The sequence below is a fragment of the Peromyscus californicus genome, unplaced genomic scaffold (genome assembly GCF_007827085.1).
Source record: "Peromyscus californicus insignis strain IS unplaced genomic scaffold, ASM782708v3 Scaffold_4__1_contigs__length_199733344, whole genome shotgun sequence".
Classification (NCBI taxonomy): Eukaryota; Metazoa; Chordata; class Mammalia; order Rodentia; family Cricetidae; genus Peromyscus; species Peromyscus californicus.
In genome coordinates this window covers 92,819,278-92,843,915 of record NW_026294562.1, presented here as the reverse complement: position 1 = coordinate 92,843,915, position 24,638 = coordinate 92,819,278, and the positions used below count along the sequence as shown (strand labels likewise).

The 24,638-nt window shown below is 43.4% G+C and overlaps 1 protein-coding gene across 2 annotated transcripts in view; it reads right to left on the bottom strand.

Annotated features, from left to right (window-relative positions):
- Rnf141 (ring finger protein 141) overlaps positions 1–17,638 on the bottom strand; it is a 32,148-nt gene extending 14,510 nt beyond the window's left edge. The window contains exons 1-3 of one of the 2 annotated variants that reach the window (XM_052714689.1): positions 17,528–17,638; positions 8,080–8,273; positions 5,016–5,124 (exon numbers count right to left, since the gene is read on the bottom strand). In XM_052714689.1, coding sequence (XP_052570649.1) covers positions 5,016–5,124; positions 8,080–8,222 — 252 coding nt within the window. In that variant the 5' untranslated portion in view covers positions 8,223–8,273; positions 17,528–17,638. Of the gene's footprint in view, positions 1–5,015; positions 5,125–8,079; positions 8,274–17,223; positions 17,428–17,527 lie in introns of those variants that run through there. The other variant, XM_052714688.1, reaches the window with a different exon arrangement.
- Positions 17,639–24,638: the final 7,000 nt, after the last annotated feature.

The following is a 24,638-nucleotide window of genomic DNA, read 5'->3' as shown; positions in this document are numbered from 1 at the left end:
CAGTGTTCTTTTGAAACTGCACAACACAGAAGAAATCAACAAGGTGAGGCAGTAATAGAACACACACAACTTCGCTGAGCTCAACAATGACTTTGACTTTCCAAGCACATAGGAAGCCACTGGAGTGCTTTGAGCCAAGACATATCTCCTTCACACTTCAAATGTGGTGAGGAAATGGCGGCTGTGCTGAGAATACACTGAGGGACACCAGAACAGAAGCAGGGGCCACTTGGGAGGTGACTGGAACACTCCTGGTGTGACGCCACCAGGAACAACAAAGTGGAGTGGACACAGTGAGAGCCTCTAGCTTCCGAACACGGTGGTCTGCAGCGCGAAGGGACAAAGGACAACTGCAAGGTCTGAGTTCAAGCCCAAGAGGTGTAGGACACACACTGCATGAAGACCTGTCTGCATGCACTCGTGTCTCTCTCTCTCTCTCTCTCTCTCTCTCTCTCTCTCTCTCTCTCTCTCTCTCTCTCTCTCTCACACACACACACACACACACACACACACACACCACACACGTACATTCTACCTGTGGGCATATGTGTGAAGTGCAGAGGTCAACCGTGGGCACTGTTTGCTCCTCAGGACACCTTTCACCTCTTCTTTGGCACAGGGTCTTGGGTTGGCTTTGAACTTATTAACTGGGCTAAGCTGGCAAGCCGGGAAGCCCTAGCGATCCTCCTGTCTCTGCCACCCCAGTGCTGGGATTACAGTACTATGCATGGCTTTTTTTTTTTAACTGTGGGTTCTGGGAATTGAACTCAAGTTTTCATGATAGCATGGCAAGGGTTTTGCTGACTAAACTTTTTTCCTCAGTCCTCTTATGAAGTTTCCTTTCTTTTTTCTTTTCTTTTTCTTTTTTTTTTTTTTTTTTTTTTTTTTTTTTTTTTTTTTGGTTTTTCGAGACAGGGTTTCTCTGTGTAGTTTTGGTGCCTGTCCTGGATCTCGCTCTGTAGGCCAGGCTGGCCTCGAACTCTCAGAGATTCGCCTGGCTCTGTCTCCTGAGTGCTGGGATTAAAGGCGTGCACCGCCACCGCCCGCTGAAGTTTTCTTCAGTCCATAAACTTTGGGGTTTTACATATTTACTTATTTGATCTGTATCAGTGTTTTGCCTCCATGTATTTATGTGCACCTCATGTGTGCTGGTGCCTGAGGAGATCAGAAGAGGGCATCAGATTCCCAGGAACTGGAGTTACAGACAGTTGTAAGCCACATGTAAGTGCTGGGAATTGAACCCAGGACGTCTACAAGAGCAACAAGTGCTCTTAACTGCTAAGCCATCTCTCCAATCCCCTCAGTACATAATTTTTAATTAATTTAATAACTTTTCTAATGTCATACCCACAAAACATCCCATCTAAACATAATTTAAAAATGAATTAAATGTTATTTGAGGATAATTAGAATAGTGTATAGACAGACAAGAGAGGTCTTACTATAAATTCAGAAGGTTAAAATACAAATGCTTATAACTGTTTAAGAATCATAAATATGATGTTCTCAGGCAAATGTCGTGAGTACACCTTGTACATTCAGCACTTGGGGCAGTGAGGCAGACTAACCGAGTTTTGAATTTCAGGACAGCATGGGCTATACCCTGAGACTGTTAACTCACCCCCAAATTTTTCTACACTAGACTTAACTCTTTCTAATCCAAATATTGGCTTCCCAAAATCCGTTGCAAAGAAATGCAAATAAAAATTCTTTGAATAGATCTACCATCAAGAAAAACAAAAACAAAAACAAAAACATACAACCCAAGACTGGGTTTCTCTGTGTAGTCCTGGCTATCCTGGAACTTGCTCTGTAGACTAGTCTGGCCTTGAACTCAGAGATCCACCTGTCTCTGCCTCCTGAGTGCTGGTATTAAAGGCATGCTCCATTACTGCCCAGCTGTCTTTAATACTTTTATTTTTCTACTTAGAATCTTATTTTAAGAAAGAATTTTGTTGGGCATGGTGCCACATGCCTTTAATCCCAGCATTTGAGAGGCAGAGGCAAGTGGATCTCTGTGAGTTTGAGGCCAGCTTAATCTAAAAAAGAGTTCCAGGACAGCTAGGGCTGTTACACACAGAAACCTTGTCTCAAAAAATAAACAAAACCAAACAAACAAAAAAAAGAAAGAACATTAATTTCAATAGAATACAGTAATTTAAACTTAACAATACAGAAACACAGTTAAAGCTGCTGGGGCAAAAAAGAATCTGACTAATAATAATATCAAACATTAACTCTGTATCAAAAGAAGCAACAGAAAACCAAGGGATCAGAAGCCTGATATACTTATATTCTGATTTCTACAGTTTATAGAGGTCTCTTCCTTGTAAACTAAGTATTTTATGAAATAAGGATAGAGAGTTGAATATAATTTAGGTGACACATGTACCAAACAGATGGAAAGCCTCAGCCATGGCCATGCAAAGGAGAGTATTTCTTCAACAGGTTTTTGGTCATCCAGTACAAGTTGAGCTGCTGGATGCAAAGCACATTATTTCAGCCATGACACATAGTTGCAAGAAACAGTTTCTGCCCAAGGAGCCACAGAGAAACTAGGGACTGAACAGACTATTCTTTTTTTTAATTTATTTGTATTTCATTTGCATTGGTGTTTTTCCCTGCATGTATATCTGTATGAGGATGTCAGATCTTCTGGAGCTGGAATTACAGACAGTTGTGAATTGCCATGTGGGTGCCGGGAATTGAACCCAGGTCCTCTGGAAGAGCAGCTAGTGCTCTTAACCACTGAACCATCTCCCCAGCCTGACTACTGTATTCTTAATGCTGAATGTCAGCTGTGAGGTAGAAATCAAGAGCCACTGGAATTTAGAAGAGGCGAGAAGAATTCCTGTGAAGGGAGACTATGGATGAGATGGCATCTGAGCTGGATCTTTGGAGACATCAAATGTCAACAGCGAGAGTGACAGGAGCAGCTGCTGACTGTCCAAGTACTGTTTCCACTTCAGTCGCTGGCATATCTGTTTTTATTCTGGCGTTCTCCACTCCCTGAACTGTTTTAGGGATCAACACTGGTTAGTCTGAGCTAAACCATTCACACTCTGTGTGTGTGTGTGTGTGTGTGTGTGTGTGTGTGTGTGTGTGTGCATAGAAGGTATGACTGAATATTGACCAATGGGTTATGGAGATCTCCTGGGCCTATAATCAGCTCTGGAGCCAATATATCAGGATTTGCTGATGCATGAGAAAATAAATGGTTTTAGTTTAAACTAGTTTAAAACAAGTGTTCTGTGACTCCCAGCTGATGATCATGAAAGTGCATGAAGTGGACAGACATTCCAGGTGAGGGATCTTAATAAACAGTGGAACACCTTCAGTTCATTAACATTGGTGGGCATGCAGAATGCAAAAGGGAATAGTGCCCAAAACAGAAGTGTCCCAAACATGGAGTCACTCGGTAGGCCCATGAATGCCGCACACAAGAGCAGGGGAGGTTTTGTAGGCAGTGAGGACTGTGCAGTGTTAAGCAGGGTAGTGAGCTAAGGAAAGCTGTGCTTCAGAAAAGTCAGTTCATAGCAGCATAAACTGGAATGTGGAGGATTCTGGAGGTGTGGAGATTAGCAGTCTATGGCATTCTTGCTCAGAAGGGACAGGGGCCTGAACTATAAATGGTTTCTTTTCCTTAAGGACATGGCATTTGCCTGCATTCTTAGTTCCTACAATAAGAATGACATTCTGCTTAAATAAACTGGAAATAAAACACAGCAGAGGTAACCCTGACAACTCACTATGGAAATCTGACAGACTACTAAGGCAGTCTCTGGGGTCTGTGACTCACTAGCGTTTATTTGCAGTACATTATACCATTTATTCTAGTATGTTATATATACATACATATAGATAACATAAAAAGCTGTTTTTCCTGTTTTAATGAGTGAAATCCAGTGTTTAAAAGAAACTATCTTCTGAGATAACTCTCTTAAGACTGCGCGCTTTATCCTTTAAGATTTGCTTAACAATATTAGACTCCATTCATGTCCATAAACAGAGTATTATCTTTTATATAATGTATTTTAGATCATTAAGTGACTCACCTAGGGAGAGTCTGACTGGTCAGGAATGGACTTCAGGGCATTCACAACTGTGTAAATTATGGCTTATATGGCTTATCTTACCTTTTAGAAGAGGGGTTGAGACTGAAGAAGAGCTAATAAAACTCATTTCTTCTCAAAGGCCTGTGACTAAGAATTGCTATTCTACTTAATTTACTGGGAGCAGGAAGCTTTCTAACGCTCTGCAGCATCTGCCAAGAAAACTCAATACAAGGTAGTTCACTCCTGACAAAAGTCCACTCATAACTCAGAATCACCACAGCCTCTCTAGTGGATACTGTTTTTAAGTGAATGTAATCCAGTGTTCTCCAAGGAAGGGATTTCCTGAGTTAACTAATTTTGAGGTATCATCTCAGAGCTAACTATGGTGTCCTCGGAGGGCTCCACAGCTAGCTAAGCCTCAAAGGAAAGCTGGAGGGTGAGGCTAAGCTTGCTACCACTTCCTCCAATTACAATCCAATTGGACAGCAGTGACATTCAAACAGCTTGAAGGCAACAACAGCAGCATCCATCGATGCTTTAGGGGCTGAGACGGTGCCACCACACAGACATGAAGACCTAGGGTCAGACACTCAGTACCCGCATAAAATCTGGGTACAAAGGTGTGTGTATGTCAGCCCAGCATTACGGGAGCAGAGGGGAGCAGATGCTGGGCACGAGGTGGGGCTCCTGGCCTGTCAGTCTAACAGCTTTGGTTTGAGTGTCTCAAAGAATAAGGTGAAGAGTGACAGGGAGGCAGATGCCTGATGTTGATGTCTGGCCTCAGCCATGACAGACACATGCATACACAGACTAACACACACACCACACACATACACACACCCTGTGTTTTATAAGACTACAAAACCAGTAACATTTATTTATAGTCTATTACATTATTAAATGTGCCTCTAACTACCAAAACAGGATAAGCTCTGAAATAAGAGATTTCACCAGTCTTACCTTGGTACAGACCACCCGTACAACCACTTTCCAAAATGCAGAGGAATCAGACCCAGGTTGAACCTCAAAGAGAAGATGTTTTTCCTGGCCAGCAGCTACCTTAGCAGTTCTGAAAAGAGGCAAGCACATTTGTTATTTTTATGAAAAGTAAAACCAGACTCAAGAGACACTTTCCAAAGGGAAGTAAAAGCAGAAGTGATTGTGATAGATTTCTACAGCACAGGGGCAGAGAATGTTTTGAACATGCACTTAAGTTTCCAATGTTTTTTAAAGTCAAAAGCTCTGTGGAATACTCATCTCCATATCTATATTTCAATTGTCTTTGAGTGTCTAAAAGGATGTTTAGAAAAAATTCATCCAAGGCTGAGATGGCGACACTAGCCTGTGATCTCAGCACCTGAGAGATGGAAAGAAGGAGGATCAGAAGTTCAAGAACTTGAGGCTTCTTGGGCTGCATGAGGTCCTGCCTAAAAGAAAACACGCAGTAACAATTAACCCTGACAAACACAGCCCAAGAAACCTTGGTACTTTAAGTAAAAGTTTGCTGACCAAATACACGTAATTCTGAGGAATACCTTGCTCTTGGTTGTGTCCTGTTTACATTACCACATTAACATACTTTTTTTTGAAAGCTTTTAATTTATACTAATTTTGGGTTCGACCAAGAAAAACAAACAGTTTGTGATATTAAACAGACTTCTATTGTCCTTTCCTCACCAGCATAAAGACAACACAACACACTCAGTATCTTGCTATCAACACCAACTAAAATCCATCTGAAGCCCTAAGACTGCAGCTCCCATTGCCACTGCTGATTTTGCTCTGAGCACCAGCAGGAGAGTTGCATACAATTAAGTGCCTTCCAGCCAAGTAAAGCAACCGGCCTCAGTAAGCCAGCCAAAAGGCTGAATTAACTCAGACATGCCAGCTTCCAGTTGTTTCCCGGACACCCAGCCACACCTCTGTGCTGACTTCACGGCTGGCAGACAGGAGAGAGCACTGCACTTATGAAATGCCCAGCTCTAGCCCATGGGAATGAATTTCAAGCTACACGCTGGTATTGCTTAGTGTACAGCCAGCAGCAAGAGCTTAGGTTTCTCAACACTGTTAAAACAAAACAAGAAACCTACCAAAAATAAACAAAACAACCCCTCAAATTCACTCAAGGACCCTGTCCCAAGCACAAAAAAGGAGTCTATTTTACTGCTGCACAATAATTTAGCTTGAGGTGATGTCATAGGACAGTTTTTTTTTCTTCTAAAACTTTAGGTCAATAAGCAAAATGTCATCCAATAGCCTGAGTTTACATATTAAAGATTAAAGGATGGCCCATGTCTGAATTACTCCTCCAGGAGCTGGAACAATGCACTGGACAGACGGCCTAGTGCTTGGTGAAGGCACTCGCTCGCTCTCAAGCCTGACCACCCACGTGCCACCTCTGGGACCCACATGTAAGCAGAGAACGGATTCCTGCAGGTTGTCCTCTGACCTCTACATGTACACTGCCCCAGAAGTAAATAAATGCAACATTTTTACAAGTTGGAATAAGAATAAGGTACGACTAAATTCTCAATCCTATTTTACTCCTTACAAATATGATCTCAGAAACAAACTATTTTTCTTTTTTTTAATTAATAAAATCCAGTGTTCTTAAAAGAAAGTATCTCCTAATAAAACCTTAGGACTGTCCTTTAGCCTTCATAACTGGCAGAAAATAATAATGCTATATTCATAAGGAAAGTATGATCTTACATGTTTCATATTGTATGTCCCTTATCCAACATGGCTCTCATAAAAGCCTCTGGCACAGGCGCATACATATCAGCACAAGCTATTAATAGTGACTACACTACTACAAATTCATACAGAGTGGTCCTGGGCTATGGGGTGGTTGAATGAGAAGTCATGTAGGATAATAAAGGAACTTCTGATTCACAGACAGCTGGCAGTGTCTGTCATCAATATGTGAGTAATCAGTTAAAATGCTCAAACCCTTGGCATAGTACTTTGTGCATATCGTGTGTGAACATTGGTAAGACTGAAGAGACTAGAGAGAACCCTTAAGATATCATTTAAGGGGGCTGGAAAGGTGGGTCAGTGGTTAAGAGCACCAATTACTCTTTCAGGGGACCTGGGTTCAATTTCCAGCACCTAAATGGCAGCCCACAATGATCTGTAACTCCAGTCTCAGTGGATCTGGTGCCCTCTTCTGGCTTCTACAGGCACCAGACATGCATGTGAGACATGCATGTGGTACATAAACATACATGCAGGCAAAAACTTATACACATAAAATGAAATAAAAATATTTTTAATATATCATTTAAAGTATCTTAAGCAAGTTTTAATTAAGCTCCCAAAGAGACAGAAGATTGATACAGAATAAAGAAAAGTAGAAGAAGCTGCCACCAGAGGAAGTTTATGAGAAAAGAAAAAAGTGTCACCCATCCATCTGCCACGGGGGAACAAGCAGCAGTACTGAGAAAGCATAGGGGTCTGCGGCCATTCGAGGGCAAAGAGCCCTTTGTACTGTAAAAAGCTTCTCCATAGGTCAGCACACAAACTGAGCTGAAATCTATAAAGACTAAGTTCAAGGTGGAGAAATTTACACTCTCATAGAAACTCACTCAGGAGAGTTAAGCAGACTGCACTTCAGAGAACAGGCAGCCACACACACGGGTACACTGCTGGGGCTTCTGACTGTCCGACCCTTTCCCTCTAGTGACCGATGGAAAATTCTCTTGTCTATGCACCCCTCTAAGTGCTTCCACACCAGAGTTAGAGCCTCTCAGTACCCCACTCTGAGCTGCAGTCATTCTAGAACTGCTTTGCCATACCTGATGTCTGTGTGCTGATTTCCATTTTAAGTTCCTCCCACCCCTGGTCCCTTTCCATCTTTCAAAATAGCTACATTAAAGTCCACTTAGAGCAGATAGTCACGGTAGTACTTTCTAACTCACGCTAAAAATTCCCTTGTATCACCAGTGCACATGGTTACCTTCTGCACAGTCGTACCAAATGGGGTCATACAGGAAGGGAACAGAAGAAGATGAGCAAGCCTTACACATCATTAAGTTCAGCTACTCTCCCAAGAAACTCTTCATAAGTTAAGGAGCCACTTTCTCGAACCAAGGTGACGTGTTTTGCTACTTTTTCTGGTAACTTGTTAATAACCAACTGCGTCTGATCCGAAATTTGCTGTCCCATGGTGAAATGGTGTCTTTCAGAATTCAGAAAGAGTTTTGCTTCACATAGTTTCTGTTAAATAGAATGCAAAAGTTATTTGTATGTAATTACAAAAAATACCAATATACTCATTGTCCTAGTTAGAGTTATTATTGCCGTGATAAAACACCATGACCAAAGCAACTTGGGGAGGGAAGGGTTTATTTGGCTTATACCTCCATATCACTGTTCATCATTGAAGGAAGTCAAGACAGGAACCCAAGACAGGAACCTGGAGGCAGGAGCTGATGCAGAGGCCATGGAGGGTGCTGCTTACTGGCTTGTTCCGCCTGCTTTTTCATAGAACCCAGGACCACCAGCTCAGGGATGGCACCACCCACAATAGACTGAGCCCTCCCCCAGTGATCACCAATTAAGAAGATGACCTACAGGTTTGCCTACAGCCCCATCTTATGGAAGTAACTTCTCAATTGAAGTTCCCCCTTCTCAGATGACTTTAGCTTGTGTCAAGTTGATATAAAACTATCCAGCACACTCATCCTTCAAAAAGCAAAGAAAAACTACAAGCACCTTAAGGGGAATTCAGTCAACTCAAATGAATCTGAGATACAATTTACTTAACCATGGTTTTAAAGTAAAGATTTATGTTAATTTTTTTCAGAATCATACAGCCAAATGATTCACTTATGATATTGGAATAGTGATGGGTCTCTTAACTATCAAAAACAAAAGCCATTCACACAGCCGGGCGGTGGTGGCGCACGCCTTTAATCCCAGCACTCGGGAGGCAGAGGCCGGCGGATCTCTGTGAGTTCGAGGCCAGCCTGGGCTACCAAGTGAGTTCCAGGAAAGGCGCAAAGCTACACAGAGAAACCCTGTCTCGAAAAACAAAAAAACAAAAAAACAAAACAAAACAAAACAAAAAAGCCATTCACACACATACACAAAAACACACACACAGAGGCAGTCAAGTGACTGTATTTCCCTAAGAACATTTCCAGACTGTTTACTGCATGTCAGATTCCAAACTAAATGCTTTCCATATATGACATCATTCGCTATTCACAGTATCCTACAGGGTAGATATATTTTTTATATCCCCATTCTATGGATAAGAAAATGGTTAAGTCAACAGTATGGGATAGATGTGATCTTTGAACTCTCACCTCAGGAAATTCCATTTCATTTACCATTTAAAAAATCTATCTTTTGCCGGGCGGTGGTGGCGCACGCCTTTAATCCCAGCACTCGGGAGGCAGAGCCTGGCGGATCTCTGTGAGTTCGAGGCCAGCCTGGACTACCAAGTGAGTTCCAGGGAAGGTGCAAAGCTACACAGAGAAACCCTGTCTCGAAAAACCAAAAAAAAAAAAAAAAAAAAAAACCAAAAGAAAAAAAATCTATCTTTTGCTTTTACTCAAATTAACACTCTTACCACATAAAGCAAGTGAAGTAGTAACAATTACATAGAAAGGAATTTCAGCAGAAAGCTTGCTTTATCATTTAATCAAAAAATGACATTATAGCTTTAAATACAAAACACGTGACTTTAGGGCTGGCAAGGTGGCTTCTGTGCACCTGCACCTGCTGCCAAGCCTGACACCCTGAGTTCCATCCCCAGGAGTCACATGGTGGAAAGAAACAACTCTTGAAAGTTGTCCTCTGACCTCTACACATGCACTGTAGCATGTGAACCCCTGGATACATATACGTATTGTTAGAATACACATGTGCAGTTCAGGAGTTAAGCAAAGGGTCTTGCACCTCACATCATCAGTGTGCACTGGTGACTACGTGTGCAAGGCATGGTCACACAATCAGAGCATGCGTGGTGTAGCTCCGTAAGCCCGCTTCACCAGGAGCCCCTAAAAAGCCAGACGCAGGTGCCACCTTCTCTCTCTCTGCTCTGTTCCCCCCCCCACACACACCATCTTTCTCTCTGCCCTCTGCACATGCCCTTTCCCAGGCCTGGTCCTTTCCCACCCCTCTTCCTCCTAATAAAGCTCTAAAACCAGTACTGGGTTCTGTCGTGACTGTGACCTTTCCACGTGGTAACCAGTGCCACCACCAGTGCCGTTTATCATTCATAGCATTGGTGCTGTGACTGTCTTGGATGGACTCTTCCCGTCGCTCTGCATCCGGAACTGAGCGTCGGAAATCTATACTGAGGTTCACTGGACCTGAGACTGCCCACTCCACGTTTTTCATTTGTCCAGACACTGGACCCGCACACCACACCTGCCAACCAGATTGGTGAGTATTTCCCCTTTCTGACCCCCTCTATTTCCCATGGCTGTAGCCTGCGATATATTTCTAGTGCCGGACCCCTGGAGGGTCCTCAGGCTGCACAGGCACCAACTCAGTCTCTCTCTTGATGAAGAGGTCAATGCTGTCTGACACCCTCCCCAGGGGGGGTCCTCATGCTGCGTATGCTCTCAGCCCTTACTCCTCTCTTGATGAAGCGGGGAGTAACCTATGCTGATTCATAGATCCTTCTCCAACCTCAGGGACATCTGGTACTAGAGTCTGATCCCATTTCTTTACTTTAATTTTTTATTTTTCTCTTTTGGCGCTGCAGCCATGGGACATAGGGGCTTCCTTCTCTTGGTTCCATTCCACCTCTGACAAATGACTTAAATATCCCCAGATATCAGTAAATTTGGCTGCTCCAACCCCGATATTTCATGGGAATTATCTAACTTCTGCCAGTGAATGGGCAAATGAAAAGAGTTACTTTATCCCCACGCTTTTACTCAAGCTCTAAAGCCCCTCTCCCTTTCTGTCTCTCTCTCTCCTGACCACCTGCATTCCTAAACCTAAGGAATCTCTGACTCCAAGGAACCTTATCTTATCTGTTCTCCATTCTGTGCTCTGCTCTCGCTCTCTGGTATTGGGCGGGCTCTCCAGTACTGGGCTCTCGGAACCTTAACTCCTCCCACTTGTTCTCAAGCTGCCCTGAGAAGCACAGACGGGTCTGAAAGCAGGCTAGGATGCATGCAAATAAGTTTACGATCAGGTCCCATATGGGGACAAAGTAATCAGGATGGCTCTTTAGCAGATATCAGTTTACACCCTGCCTCCTGGCAGGTCTTCCCTAAAGCTGTCCTCAAGCCAGCAGACATAAAAATTCAAGACATGGAATAAAATCTGTCTCTTGTCTCTCAGAGCTCCCTGACATTAGGACTAAAACTCAAGCATCAGGAGAGCAAGGCTCCTGACCCCACAGGTAGAAGTTTCAGCTGTGGCATTTAAGGTGTACCAGGGAAGAGATGAAAAAGCCCAAAAAAGGAACTTCCAGATGCTGGCACATGCTGTCCAACCAGCTCCCCAAAAGCCGCCAGATCTGTTTCAAGTGTAGGAAAGACGGCCAGTGGGCCCCAGGCTTGCACCACTGCCCCACAGCGAGGACTGATAGGGCCTTGCCCAAAATGCTGCCAAGGTCAGCTGACTGTCCTAATGTACCTAGCGGCATAGGAACACCAGATGAGGACCACCCTCTGGCTGACTTTCTAGGCTTGGCTTTTAGCAATGACTGACGCCTCGGCCACTCCCATCTCATACAGGGAACCCAGGGTAGCAATAATAATATCTGGGCGACCCATCTCCTTCCTTCTGGACACCGGAGCTACCTATTCTGTCCTGAGAGAGTATTGGGGCCCTACTTCTTCTCGTTTCCCTATTGTTGGGTTAGGGAGGACAGCCTTACCCACCTCACCAGACTTAACTGTACTTTCAGGGCTACTTAAATGGGAAAAGATTTTCCAGCTAAGATAGGAGCTTTCATATCATTGCTCCCTCCATGTGCCTCGCTCCAGACCTGTCAGAAGTGCTTCTCCTCCTCATGTATACATACAGGGCCCTTACCTCTGCCTTGTCCCTAATTCCAAAAGAATAAGTTCTTACCCCACAAGCTTTTCTCTTCCCTGTTCCCTCTTCTAATTAACTGCTCAGCTAATTGTTACAGGGCCACCACAGAGTTGGAGTCTAGGGATCATCAAGTAAGAAACTGTAACAGTTAAAAGGTATTTACACTCCCAGACCCAAAAGTGTCTGGGCTCTACAAAAACAGACTTTAATATAACCATCTATTACTGTTAAATGCTCTCAACAATTGATCACCTGTGTCTCATGAATGCTAAATAAAGAAAACAGGTGCCTTAAATAAAGCTTATCTCAGGTAAAAATTAAGCAGAGTACTAAACACTACAATGGTCACTAATTTTCTCATGGCTGCTTCGTAATACGTTCAAAATTTTTGTAAACTCCAGAAACCAGCTTGAATCCATCTGGACAGGTCAGATCTGCTTCAGATAAGTGCAACCCAAATTCTTGGTCCTGGGACTCCCCTTCCCTTACCCTGGGACCTCCCTGAAGGTAAATTTCTTTTTCTCTAAGCTTTTCTCTATCTCACCAGCATCCTGTCAGACACAAAAGCAGCCAGAGTACCAAGTCAAGAGGGATGAATGGCTCCGAGGCAGCAGGACAGCCCACCACCCCAGGATGCCTGTCTACCTCAGAAGCCCCCCTTCCCTACAGGAGCTGACTGACGCCCACCAAGTCAGCTGGAAGCAGTTTCTCTGGGTGTTTTAAGATTTTTTTCAGATAACTGGAAGGAGCCTCCCACTCCACTGTGTTACACAAAGGGCTGACCACACAGGGGTTTTTTATTCGCTCAAGGCAGCCACACCTTTAAAAGAGTACCAACACATTAGAACACATTCAAGAGTCATGGTTTAGAAAGAGAAACAAGCCGGGCGGTGGTGGCGCACGCCTTTAATCCCAGCACTCGGGAGGCAGAGCCTGGCGGATCTCTGTGAGTTCGAGGCCAGCCTGGTCTACAGAGCGAGATCCAGGAAAGGCGCAAAGCTACACAGAGAAACCCTGTCTCGAAAAACCAAAAAAAAAAAAAAAAAAGAGAAACAAAGTGACTGGCTGTGGTGAGTACAACTATGTAATGACCTGTGTAGCACAAAGGCCTGTTCAAATATCTCAGGAGCTTCCTCTTCACATGGAAGAGGAAGTGAGATTTTTTTACATGCTTACGAAGGGCAGATTGGCCAGTAAGTACACAGGGAAGGGCGAGACTTATGTAAGAGTGCCCTACCAACACAGCAATAGAATGGGCTGTTGTAACATACGTGAACTGTTCAATGACATAATATGAAAATGTTTAAAGACTGCAAGTTCATCTAATGAGTGACGCAGAGAAATCTCCAGGTGCAAAATGGAGGTGCTAACCTATAACCCAGTAGTTCTCAATCTGTGGGGTGTGACCCCAAAGACCACTGGTAAACACAGATATTTACATTATAATTCATAAAAGTAGTACAATTACAGTTATGAAGTAGCAATGAAAATAATTTTATGGTTGGGGGGCACCACAACAGGAGGAACTGTATTAAAGGGTGGTAGCGTTAGGAAGGTTGAGAACCACCACTCTAACCTAATACTTTGCTCTCAAAACGAAGCGTAACTTTCCTCATGCTTTCCTGTACCAGCTTAGTAAACAGTGATTCTAACCAGCCAGCCTGATACTTCCGATTCCATCTACACTACCTAACAGAGAAAAACAAACTTCTGAAATGGTCTAATCAAGACTTAATGGAATGCATGACAACTTAAATCAACATTTGTAGGGAAGGCCACAGTCCCCCCCTCTACCTTCTCAGGGTCTCCAACTGCCCCAAGGTCAACTAAAACAAACAGGAGAAAACTACACATTTTGGTTGCTTTTTACATATATGGGGAAGTCCTCACAAGAAAACTAAGACCCTAAATAGGATCCAAAGCATAGATACTCACTAGACAAAGAAGTAAATTGTGAAAAGCTGACAAGACAAAGGAGTTGGGGCTGGGGCACTTTCCCCCAGTAAAAGGCAGGTATTTGTAAATCATTGCTTCAGCCCCCTTTAAGGAAGAAAAAGGTAGGTTCAAGTACACTTCTTTTATCTGCTACTTTAGAAAGTATCTGTACCTAAAAAGACTTCTTATGCCAAAGTGTCATATTTTGATACCCTACATTGTTCATCAAAACCCCATCTGAAAAGAAGCCTTTACTGTTTCTTGAATTAGAAAATATTGCATTGTCTCACTGGTACCCTAACTCTGAACAGCAAATACCCACTGTCTCAAACTGGTACCCTAACTCTGAGTGGCAAATACCCACTGTCTCACTGGTACCCTAACTCTGAACAGCAAATACCCACTGTCTCACTGGTACCCTAACTCTGAACAGCAAATACCCACTGTCTCACTGGTACCCTAACTCTGAGTGGCAAATACCCACTGTCTCACTGGTACCCTAACTCTGAGTGGCAAATACCCACTGTCTCACTGGTACCCTAACTCTGAGTGGCAAATACCCATTGTCTCACTGGTACCCTAACTCTGAGTGGCAAATACCCATTGTCTCACTGGTACCCTAACTCTGAACAGCAAACACCCATTGTCTCACTGGTACCCTAACTCTGAATGGCAAATACCCACTGTCTCACTGGTACCCTAACTCTGAGTGGCAAGATTTATAGTGTGAGGCAGCATACTGTTTTCCTGTAATTGCACTTAGTATCCAGGAAACTGAAACAGTGAAACCCCACACCTACCTGAGGGCCCGGAACCAGGGTGTTCACACTGGTTAGGAGGGAAGGTGTTGCATTGAACCAATTTCATCACTAGTGTAAAAATATGATGCATCCACAAAGGCAATATGAGCATCCACAAAGGCATTCTGCTGAGGTCACACTTCTGTCACTAGCCACAGCTTTTTCAGTATCCCTCTTTGATGAACTAATATTGCTATCACGGCATGTATCATTCAATTAAATCACTTACACACCTCTCCCATGAGTTCTTCAGGATACCTACCTGTGTTCTTGCTTCTGGACAAAAGATAAGTGTATAATATTTCCCTAGTCAATATAGTGCATTTTTTATCATTCATCTAATATTCTTTTATTAGCTCAGTCATGCATCCATACTAACATGGAGTAGAAGTTAAAAATATATTTATGGAAAACATAAAATTGTAAAAATTTATCCCTGATATTTATATATATTGGGAAACCGTCACAAGAAAATATCTCCCTTGAAATCACAGAACAGTAGTACTGCTTGCAGACATAATTTGCTGGCAAACTATTGGCAATAAAATTTGGTAAAAGATAAGTCTGTGGTCAAGACTCCTCAAAGAGCTAGTGGCTCTCAAACCCCTGAGCCACCTCTAGCATGGCCCCTTCTAGCAAGGAGGAGATGCACTTCCTGAAAGCAACTGGAAGTTTTTGTAAATAAGAGCTGTTATTCTGAAACGCACAGGAACATCAAGGATTCCAAAAATGCCACATTCTTCAGTGGGTGGCACATGAAGCTGATCACTTCTTCTTCTAACAAATGAGTTGTTGTAGTTCAAGTATTCCTTATCAGAATATAACAACTGCCATCACTAATAAGTCTCACACACAGAACTCTAAACATTTAAACCATAAGCCATTCAGAAATGGATTAGAGGGAAACTGAGACAAAGGGCAAGATGACGAGGTGGAGGCTGGAGAGCTCAGCTGGGAAGTACTTACAGGAGGCACCAGCGCCTGAGTTCTACCTGTGAGCCCGTGTGAAAAGACAGTGAGTTGTCACACTTGGGATCTTAGTGCTGGAAAGGCAGAGACAGGAGGATCCCTGGGACTTGCTAGCCAGAATGTGTAGTCTAACCAGACCCAAGGTTGACTTCTGGTGTGTACTTGCACTCCCCGCTACACACACACACACACACACACACACACACACACACACACACACACACACACACACACGATGACTAGTTGACAAGGACTGTGGTATTAAAGGCATCTTTGAAAGCTGTTAAATTTTGTAACATCTTCAATCTTAGTAATAAATACTAAGTTCTACAACTGGGTCTTGAAGGACACTATTTACCTTATTATTCACTGTTTATACAAACTCTAAATTTACAAGAAGTACCAGCTGTTGAAATTAACAGATATAATAGTCCAAAGATTAGACTGCTTAGTCACTATAGAATCTAGAATGCCTGTTCTGGGGTCAAAGGTCTTAAGGAAGAGAAAATGAAACTAAAAATTTCTTTTAAAAAACACTGAAAATCTACATACAAATAGAGTACTGGGTCATTACTAAAATCCTAATAGTACCAGAATGTTTAGTAAATACACTTATTTTTTTAAAAAAAAATATAGATTTGTATGAATTATCTTTGCACCTTCTCTGCCTTTTAAGAAGAGAAATCAACTTCCTCTAGTTAGAGAATTTATATGTATTCAGAGAACCAAAAGAGATCAAATACTATACATAGAGTTCCCTTATATATATGGTTCCCTTATGTCAAATGACAAAGACATTTTTGAAAATCATATTAAGGAAGAAAATATATAGAAACTGAAACCAGAGAGCATGAAAGGGGGGTGGGGTGGGATCCATGCTACTTCTGAAGGTTCTGAATACAGAAGGCATATCTTCTCAAAGACAACTATCAGGACCACTGGTTGGTAGGCAGCTCACACCCAGGACAAAATTCTGAAGGATGAACTTCCTTCTACAGCAAGAATAGGCAGCGGGGAGTGGAGATGATCAACTCAGTTTGAGACATAAGGACTAAAAGCAAGGGACTGTTACTGCAGCTACACATATGCCAGCAGAAGGCCATGAAATGCTGGGCATCATGAAATGGGGCTGGGTCAGAATATAAAGGCACACTGTCATTGATTTAATAGGTAGGCGGGAGACAGTTCCACAACAACAGTAAACCCACATTTGTAACGAAACCGCACACAGAAGGCGACTTACCCTACAATTATGATTAGCAAGGAAACTTTTTTTTTTAATGTCAGTTCTCAAGGTAGCAATTAGTTTGACAAACAAAGGCCCAGGTGGACAGCCAGGGCGGGTTTAGGAAGGTTGGCCGACGCTACAGGCCCAGGCTTTCCCCTTCAGGAGCCTTGCCCTGGGGCCACCCTCCCGCCCCCGGCCCCCGCCCCTCGGCCCCTCCTCGGCGCACCTGCTCCGCTAACCAACAGCTAAACTGCTTATTGCGCCAGCGCCAAGATTCAAACCAGTCAGAGCTGGTCGGAAACCTCTCCTCAGCACCACCATCGCGAAGGCGGAAACAGCGCATCCACCCGCCCCTGGAAGCCGGTGTTCCAAGCCCGCAGCCGAGGCCCTGATCTGGGCGGCCAGGCCCCCCACCCTCACCCCGAAGCCCGGCTCCGCAGCCTGCTGCTGCTCGGGCCTCCACTCCCTGCTCCAGGACCGTGGAGCGGCTGGGAAAGGACACGGCGAGGGGGCGGCGCTGCAAGGCTCACCCCGTTCAAGGCATGCTCTCCCCGAGCCAGCGACGCCGCCTCGGCCGCTGCTCAGCTAAACCCGCTAGGCGGCAGCGGCGCGGCGGCCGTCCCAGTCGCACCTCAGTGACGCAAGGCCACGCCCTTGCGCGTTGCCTGGAGACGGAGCTCCACCCCACCTGCTGGCTTGGGAAGCCTATATTGGCTCAAGGCTGCTTACGCTTGCAGGCAAAATACATACATAAAAATCAATAAAATAAAATAGTTTTCTCGGGAGGCAGAGCCAGGCGGATCTCTGTGAGTTCGAGGCCAGCCTGGGCTACCAAGTGAGTTCCAGGAGAGGCGCAAAGCTACACAGAGAAACCCTGTCTCGAAAAACCAAAAAAAAAAAAAAAAAAAAAAAAAAAAAAAAGTTTTTTAAAAAAGACAAAAAAAATTGAAGAGGCAAGCTGTAGACTTGGAAAAAGCAAAATATATTTAACAAAGGACTTCTAATGAGAATCACAAACAATTCTTACACCTCAAAAAAGAAATAACCCTGTTTTCTCAAATGGTCAAAGACTGGACGAACCTTCTAGATTATGGACGGTAAATAAATGAAGTATCAATGTAATGCTCCAAGAGCAGCTAAAATTGAAAGGACTGTATTAAATGTTGGTAAGAAGACCAAACAACTGGAATTATTATAGATTGCCTGTTGCATGTATGTAAGATGTGTGTAAGATGATTGTGGAAAGAGATTGTGGCCATTTCTTTAAAAGCTAAGGACACACACTCCAATCACAGCCCAGTCGTCCCACTTCTAGTATATATCCACACAAAGACTGGTACACAAAAATTGTAGTTATTTGTAATAGACCCAAATTGGAAACAACCAGATGCCTGTTGTGGTGGTTTAAATGAAAATGGCCCCCTTAGGCCCACAGGGAGTGGCACTGTTAGGAGGTGTGGCCTTGTCAGAGTCGATGTGGACTTGTTGGAGGAAGTGTGTCACTGGGGGTGGGCTGTGAGGTTTCAGATGCTCTTCCAGTGTCTCTATCTCATCCTGCTGCCTGCCAATCCAGATGCAGAACTCTCAGCTACTCCGCAGCACCAGGTCTGCCTACATGCCACCATGCTTCTTCCTGCCATAACAAGAATGGACTAAACCTCTGACTTGTAAGCCAGCCCCAATTAAGTGTTTTCCTTTATAAGAGTTGCCGCGGGGTCATGGTGTCTCTTCACAGCAATAGAACACTGGCTAAGACACCTGTCAACGGGTAAAAGGAAAACAGTTGATTTTTTTTTCAAAAATTCATAAAGCCCCACCATAGAATACTACTCAGCAATAATAAAGAATACATTGACACACTCAACAATGTGGATGAACCTGAAATACTCAGGCTGAAAGAAGATAGGCCTTCCAAAAAAATCTAGAAAAGGCTCCCTCCTCTCCAAAGAATCTTTAGTGACAAAAATCAGATCAGTGGTTGCTTAGAGAATGGTGTCAGGTTGGAAACTCTACAGTGACAGAGTGGGAGCTAGAGATGGCTAATGCAACGGTAGGACACTTGCCTGCCACGCATGGAGTCTTGGTTCATACTCAAGCACCGCCCCCTAAAACCTTCAGGAGGGTAGGAAGAAACATTTTAGAGTGCTGGCTGTGTTCATTGTCTTAGCTGATGATTTCACAGACATAAATGTAATGTGAAAACTTCTTAAATTGTACACCATACTCATATGTAGTTTATGGTCAGCCAACTACACTTCAGTGAAGTTACGGGAAAAGATGTAGCTAGTTAATTTTAAATGTCTCAGAGTTCTGCTTAATCTGAGCTTGGAAGTCAGAAAAATCACTCTATATAAATTGTCTACAATTTTATAAAGTGGGGCCAGTGCTCCCTTTATAGTGAGTACAAAGATTGGAATAAAAGAGAGATTACAGGACCAAGATAATATAAGGTGATAATTAAATTAATATCATCGATGACAAGTCTAGACCGTTGCTGCATAGCATAACAACCTTCTTAACTTTGCAAATGTATGATGAATAAAACAAAATAAGGTCACTATCTTATTAATAAGCGTTACCCTAAACATATGTTAGTCACTGTTCTATTGCTGTGAAGAGACACCATGACCTTGTACAACTCTTATGAAAAAAAGTGTTTAACTGGGGGCTTGCTTATCATTTCAGAGGCTTAGTCCATTATCATCATGACAGGGAGCATGATGAGAACCCACAGAAGTCTGGTCAATTATTTATTAAGGGATGCAATGGGAATAACACACAAATACAGAATGAAGCGGCCCTGCTGTCTCCTTTTCCACCAGGGAAGGATGGGGAAAGCTCTGTCCAGCTCACCGAAATGTGGCATCAGGAAAACCTCCACATCCCAGAGAGAGTGTGCGACCCTCCTCCTCAGTTCTTATCCGGTCATGTACTCAGAGAAGACCACGCCCCATAACGCTAGTCACCTCAGTACTGTTGGCTAAACAGGTCTAATTCCCACAACAGGCATACATGACGCTGGAGAAATAGCTGATAGTTACATCCTGACCTGTAGTCTGAGAGAGAGACTCTGGGTTGGCATGGGCTTTTGAAACCTCAAAGCTTACCTCCAGTGACACACTTTCTCTAACAAAACCACACCTCCTAATCCTTCTAATCCTTTCAAATAGTGCCATTCCCTGGTGACTAAGCATTCAAATATATGAGCCTATGGGGGCCATTCTTATCCAAATAATGACAAAGTATAAGGCATTAACCACCATCTGTCATAAAGTTATTCTATAGCAGGACAAGGAAACCTTTTCCTATGTATAACAAAAATGTCAAAATGTTTATAGGAAATCATACATATAGATAGTAAGTTACAGAAGAAGATGTCTCCAAGTTCATCTTCCTATAAGAAAAAGGACTTTCTTTCTTCTTTTGATAAACGCTGTAATTTGTCATGAGTATTCAGAATTCCACAGTTTAGGAATTTTCCAGTCAGTGATAACGTGAGAACTGAAGGCAGTTTCAGTGAATGCAGTCCTGTAGTGACGCTCAGAAGCATTTGCCTTTTGAAATGTATATTTTTTTTTCTAGGAAGGTGTGTCTGAGGCCTCCTCCCAGTCTATAAGGTCATTAAACATCTGTGGCAGGACTGTGGGAATACTGAGGGAAGACTGTGAGTGGCCGTGGATGGTAAACATTACCAACTTCCTGAATGGAGTTGATGAAATTGCAGGGTTGACAGGGCTGAGAACACTCTTTACAGATGAGGAAATGGAGATCCAGAGGTAGGAAGTGATTTACCCAAGAACTACAGAGCAAGTAGATGGAAATTGGGTTAGACTCCAGAGTTCTCAGGCTGCCACTCTAGTGCTCTCCCTCACAGCATGGTACTGCCTTCAGTTCTCGGTGTAGACTAGAGAGGGACTAGTTAGTCACAGTTAGGATCAAATCTCTGACTGGGCAGTGGTGGCACATGCCTTTAATCCTAGCACTTGGGAGGCAGAGGCAGGTGGATCCCCAAGTCCAAAGCCAGCTTGATCTACAGAGCAAGTTACAGGGCCCAGAGCTACACAGAAAAACCCTGTTTCCAATATAAAAAAAAAAGAAAAAGAAAAAAGAAAGAAAGAATCAAATATTGTTATCTCCCAAGACGCTACACTCTGGGGCTTCTTTATCTCACCCCATCCTTTCTTTTGCTATTTCTACACACACTCTGCCCTTAGCCTTCTGGTTATTTTTTTTTTAGACACTTTGGGAGCTCATACATCCTCAGCTCTAATTTTATGTGTTGCTAATTCTTGTATTTCTTTGGCAATCCCATCATCTACTGCCACATTTACAGAGAAGAGCTTCTGTAGGCATGAACGAACTATAGCAATGGCACCAGATGTCAGCAATTTTCACATCAAGGTGGCTTCAGGATCCAAGTATCAGTGCTGAGGTCAGCAATAACAACTGAAGAGATGGCAGTGCCCGGAGGGCTCTGTGGTGGTTGGAGAAGTAGACATCAATCTCTAGGAGAAAGGTATCATCTGAGAGGGAGCACTGTGCTATCTAGGATAGTGCCAGGGAAGCAGCATAGAAGCTGGCAAGGTCAGTGGGTCTTGTGGGTGTGGCAGTGACAGGAAGATAGAGACGCTGTGCTTAGGGGAGACGGTGGACCTGGGGTGGCACCTAGAGGAAATGGTTGCAGTGTTTGTTGGGAAATGGAAAAACCAGCAGAGGTGGTTGGTGTGCTCTATGGAAGGTACAGTAGCTGTGAGCAGAGTAGAATTAGGCCAAGGGCAATGGGGAAAACTCAGTACCGTGTGGGTGGTAACCACTCTGGCTTGTGAGCACGTTGAGTAATATACTTGTAGATAAACCTGGAGAGTTGTCACATTGCCCTAGGAATGCCTTTCTGATCTTAGGTAAATCAGAAGGGTTATGCTTCTGCTTTAACAGATCCAGGGGAATGAAGGTCACAGCAGTGCCTCTCAAACCATAGTTTTGGGAGAGGAGAACAAAAGAAGTCTATCCATTACAACATGAATAATTACCTCTTTCCCCTGCCATGCTGTGTTAAATCAGCCAGTTACCCCCAGTGCAGGGGTCTCTGTAGAGGCTATTTTGTGCACACAGCTGGAGACTTAAGTAGGATTCATAATGAGAAATATATAATTGGAGCTACAGACCCATTTATCAGACCTTGTGGTAGTTTGAATGTAATTGGGTCCCCATAAGCTCAAAGAGAGCGGCACTATTAGGAGGTGTGGCCTTGTTGGAGTGGGAGTGGCTTTGTTGTAGGAAGTGTGTCACTGTGGAGGTGAGCTTTGAGGTTTCCTATGCTCAGGATACCACCCAGTGTCTCAGTTGATTTCTTGTTGCCTGCAAGATGTAGGACTCTCAGCTACTCCTGCAGTTCCAAATCTGCCTGCATACTGCCATGCTCCCTGTCATGATGATAATGACACTGTAAGCAAGTCACTCCAATTAAATGTTTCCTTTATAAGAGTTGCTATGGTCATGGTGTCTCTTCACAGCAATAGAAATCCTAACTAAGACAGACCTCATTTCTCAGTTCTGGTTGACCCTACAAGACTCTTTCTCCACACAGATGCAAACCTCAGCTTAACCACTGAATTCTTGTCATTCTGAGTGAGCATCTTTGTGTTTGAGTTTCCCTGCACTGGGGTTTCCCATGCAGGGCTGTTGGGGAATATTATTTTAAGGTGTGTTACTTTTGTTTATGTTGACTTTGTTTAACTCTATGAAGCTGTGTTACTGTGCCTGTCTAAAATATGTGATGGTCTAATAAATAGCTGGACAGCCAATAGTGAGGCAGGAGAGAGAACTAGGTGGGACTGGCAGGCAGACAAGATAAATAGAAGGAGAAATCAGAAATAAAGGAGAAGAAGGAGCAAGAGAAGGAAGAGGACTCCAGGGGCCAGCCACCCATCTACACAGCAAGCCACAGAGTAAGAGTAAGATTTATAGAAGTAAGAGAATGGGAAAAGCCCAGAGGCAAAAGGTAGATGGGATAATTTAAGATAAGAAAAACTGTCAAGAAACAAGCCAAGCTAAGGCCAGGCATTCATAATTAAGAATAAGCCTCCATGTGTGATTTATTTGGGAGCTGAGTGGCAGGTCCCCAAAAAGAGCCCAAAAAAAAAAAAAAAAAACCCCTAACAACACAGGGCAAGATTCTTGGCATTCAAGTTAGGATCAAGTTTGTCTCTTGTCTCTGACATTGTTTCCAATGCTTACTAGTTCCATACATCTAAATACAAACAAACAAACAAAAACAATAACAAACAAACCTGAAAAAATTTCCCCATATTTATTATGTTCTTGATGGCAGAGGTGAGTCAATTTTAACTCAGAGAGAAAAGGTCATGTTTGATAGTCTTCATTTATCCTTTGACTAGTTCATAGCTGCATTTTGCATCAAGAAAAAGCCATCAAGATAAAACTTAGGTGGGAAGGAACAGTGGCTGTATAGAAAATAGTCTTAGCACTTAATACAGATAACCAGCTTCAAAGCTTATGTGCATTCACTCATTCTGCATGTACTGAGAGCTACTTTACTTTTTAAAAACAATTTACTTATTTTTATTAATGGGTATGAATGTTCTGTCTGCATGTATGTCTGTACACCACCATATTCATGCCTGGTGCTCACAGATCAAAAGACAGTGTTGGATCCCCTGTAACTGGAATACCAATGATTGTGAGCTGCCACATTGGTTCTGGTAACAGAACTTAGGTCTTCTTCAAGAGCAGCCAATGCTCTTAACACTGAGCTATCTCTCCAGTCCTGTGAGGGCCTTTGTTGTATGTGGTACCTCTATGTATCTGCACAAACATTAAGAATGAAAGAAGAGATAATGTGTGTAATTACAATAATGCAAGGTGGCATGTGCTCACATGGCAGTGGGACCAAACTGCACAAGGAGCAAGAAGGATTCATTACTGAGAAAGGAGACCATCTTCTAAATGGCTCCCCAAGCTCCCTGCTTCCTGGTGTGCACGCACTTGTACAAGCCTCTCTTTCTAAGCCTGAACTGGACATAGAGACTTATTTCTGAGTAAGGGGTTGCCACTTCCAAGACAAGTCTAAAAGATTATGACTGCTTTTGCTCTGGCTCTTGCTCTCTGGCTCTTCCCTCACTGCCTCTCATGGGAACTCTGAAACAGACTGGGATGTAGGACCTGAGTCCCAAGTAAAGAACTACTGTGTGTGAACTTGTCTGTATAATCCTTTTCTCACAGTTGTGACTAAATGCCTGAGAAGAGAGAGAAGATTTGTCCTGGTTCAGTCTGAAGGAATAGCTCATCACAGCGAGCAGGCTTGGTGCTGGGAGCAACCAGAATCCGTGACTGCAGCAGCATCAGGCTTCTGGCTCATGCCACTATGGACCTGGAAGCAATGAAAGGGCAGGGCTATAAGCCTTAAAGCCCACCCTAAACCTATTTCCTCTAGGTAAAGCCTAGCTCCCAAAGCTCCACAACCTTCCAGAAGGGCAGAAGTCGGGGGGACCAAATGTTCAACCACACAAGCCCGCGAGAGGAATTTCATGTTAAAATCATGACACTGACCAACTTCAATGAGATCATTTGCAGTAGAGACAGCCCTGAGGGTGATGTATATAATACTTCTGCGTCTGTTTT